General features: G+C 39.8%; 1 protein-coding gene across 1 annotated transcript; it reads left to right on the forward strand.

Annotated features, from left to right (window-relative positions):
- Positions 1-1,276: 1,276 nt before the first annotated feature.
- On the forward strand, positions 1,277-2,206 carry LOC136571871 (olfactory receptor 12D1-like). The gene has a single exon (XM_066572487.1). It carries the CDS (start codon positions 1,277-1,279, stop codon positions 2,204-2,206), a length of 930 nt encoding a protein of 309 aa, XP_066428584.1.
- The last annotated feature ends 854 nt before the right edge of the window (positions 2,207-3,060 follow it).

Raw genomic sequence — 3,060 nt, forward strand, 5'->3', positions numbered from 1 at the left:
TTTTTTAAGTAAAACATGTAACTCAGCACACAATAATGCTCTTAAAATAAAGTTGTTCATTTTATAGACTGCCAGAATATTTTTAGTAGATGTCTTGTGCATGAATTCATATAAAGCTGTCATTATACTGTTCCAGAATTCACTTTTTTTTCTGTTAACTCACTTGTGTTTTTATTTTTTATATTTTTTCCTTTGTTAAGAAGTAGAGATGAGCGAGCACCAAAGTGCTCGAGTGCTCGTTACTCGAGTCGAACTTTCAGTGATGCTCGAGAGTTCCCCCCGCACTGTCAGCATAACGATCATTCTCCTCTGCCACAGCTGTAACAGCTGTGGCAGAGAAGAACGATGTTAGCCCATTGAATTCAATGAAGCCGGCAATACATTGAATTCATGAATGGGTGTGAGTGACATCTGCCTCTGACCAATCAGAGGCAGCTCATTCAGCAGGCGGGGATTTTAAATCCCCGGCTGCTGAATATTACAGAGAGCAGTTCAGGAGAACTGCCAGCTGGCCGCAGCTAAACTCCGTCTGCCGGGACCAGGTGAGTATATATATTTTTTTTATTTTTACACATTTCTGGATGAATTGCAGGGAAGGGCTTATATATTTAAGCCCTTCCCGAAAATTCATTGTGCGATCGCCGGCAGCCCATTGCTTTCAATGGAGCCGGCTGTATTGCTGGCTCCATTGAATTCAATGGGCTAACATCGTTCTGCCGGGACAAGGTGAGTATATATTTTTTTTTTACTTTTTACACATTTTAGGATGATTTTCAGGTAAGGGCTTATATTTTTAAGCCCTTCCCGATAATTCATCCCGCGCTCGCCGGCAGCCCATTGCTTTCAATGGAGCCGGCTGTATTGCCGGCTCCATTGAATTCAATGGTCAGTGCTCGTTTAATCGAGACGAGCACCGCGTGGTGCTCGTCTCGAGTAACGAGCATCTCGAGCACCCCTAATACTCGAACGAGCATCAAGCTCGGACGAGTATGCTCGCTCATCTCTATTAAGAAGTGAATTCTAATTAAAAAAAATGTAATTCCTAATAATTCTTTATAACAATTATGTCATATAAAATAAAGATTGTTTGCTGTTAATTTCTGATTTAGAGGAAATGGTATTCGAAAAATAAGAGCAATGGATAAAACTCTTTCAAGGACGTGTTTTCTCGATCATAGAGAGAATATCAATTTCCCAATAATTGTACCGAATGCATCATCCTAGGTCCTTGATTGGGACTTTTTAACTATGTTGGATTTCAGATACAATACATAAAATGAACTCTGACAATTCCACCCCAGTAACTTACTTTGCCTTGGCTGGGCTTGGAATTCAAAATGATTTCCAGATTGCTTTCTTCTTAATTATTCTGTTATTATATATAGTAACTTTGTTGGCAAATATGTTGATTATGATTATCCCTATTTTTGATTTCACCCTCCATACACCCATGTATTTCTTCCTGTACAACTTGGCCTTCCTTGACATATGTTATGCAACAGTGGTTGTCCCCAAGATGATTATAGATTTTATGGCTCAGAAGAAGCATATTTCCTTTTGGGGCTGCATGCTACAAATACATTTCTTTCATTTCTTGGGCAGTACAGAAATCACACTGTTTTCAGTTATGTCCTATGACAGATATGTTGCTATTGCACAACCTTTGAGATACAAAACCATCATGAGTTATAAAGTCTGCTTTGGTTTAGCTTCGTGTTCCTGGATTATTGGATTTTTTCATGCGTTGGTACATACTATAATGACAGCAAGGCTTCCATTCTGTGGACCAAATATAGTAGAACATTTCTTTTGTGATGTTAAACCTGTGCTTAACCTGGCCTGTACAGATGTATCTCTTAATTTGAAGCTTCTTTCTAGAGTCACTGGAACACTTTGTATAACAACCTTGATATTAACAATGCTTTCCTATGTCTTTATTAGCAAATTTCTTTTAAAAATAAAGACTTCACAAGGACGACGACGTGCATTATCTACGTGTAGTGCTCATTTTACTGTAGTCACTCTACAATATGGAACAGCCATTTTCACCTACATGCGTTCTTCTACTAAAGATTCTTTAAATCAAGACAGATCGGCTGCCATTATGTTCTCTGTTATAACCCCAGCATTAAATCCAATTATATATACATTAAGAAACAAAGATATGAAGAAAGCCTTGAAGAAGTTGCTCAAAATGTCTAATTGAGTAAATATACGCAATATCAAAAAACCTTGCAGAATACTTTTATATATATATGAAATTAAGTCATTTATATGTATCTAATACTTAATGTTTTTCTGCATAATAAACTAATTAAAAAACTTGATTTAAAAAGTACAAAAATATCTCAGTTTTATCATCTATATATATAAAATTGAATGTCTGTCTGTCTGTGTGTGTGTGTGTGTCTGTCTGTCTGTTTGTCCTTTATGCGCTACTACACCATTCATCCGATCGCCATGAAACTTTGGGAAGTTGTTGAGTACACACCTGGGAAGATTATAGGCATAGTACATCTATCCTATGATAAATGGCGTACGTGCAAGCGTCGTCGACAGTTACACCCCCCCCCCATGTAGATCGTTCGATTTCCATCATTGCCACTAATTCTCTCACTTCCCGATGTCGTAGAAACATAAAATTTGGCATGAGCATTGATTATGTCGTAAATAGGAAAATCAACAAAGACTGGAGACTGCAGGGGGCTGAGGTGCGGAGCAGGGAACGGAGGGAGTGTGAGTACGGTGAGGAGACCCGTTGCCCCCCCCCCCAAACGCGGAGAAGCGGGGAATGAAAGGAGAAGCTAAACAGCTGTGCTTGTAAAGTGAGGAGACAGAGCCCGCATACTGAGCTGATCAAGAGGGCATTGTAGAAGGGCAGAAAAAGACCTGCACACTAACTGCCATATTGTTATCCAGAGGCAAGTGCACAGCTGACCACACATTACATGATGCCTCAGTTTGCTCCTGCACCCCTCCCCCAGCTGAACAAAATACTGTAAGAAGACCCCCTCCCAGCAGTGAATAACAACTTCCACGTCCCCCCCCCCCCCCCACTAC

Source organism: Eleutherodactylus coqui, chromosome 6, assembly GCF_035609145.1.
Source record: "Eleutherodactylus coqui strain aEleCoq1 chromosome 6, aEleCoq1.hap1, whole genome shotgun sequence".
NCBI lineage: Eukaryota > Metazoa > Chordata > Amphibia > Anura > Eleutherodactylidae > Eleutherodactylus > Eleutherodactylus coqui.

Coding starts and splice junctions, on each gene's coding strand:
- LOC136571871 (XM_066572487.1), top strand. CDS start 1,277: ATGAACTCTGACAATTCCACCCCAGTAACTTACTTTGCCTTGGCTGGG.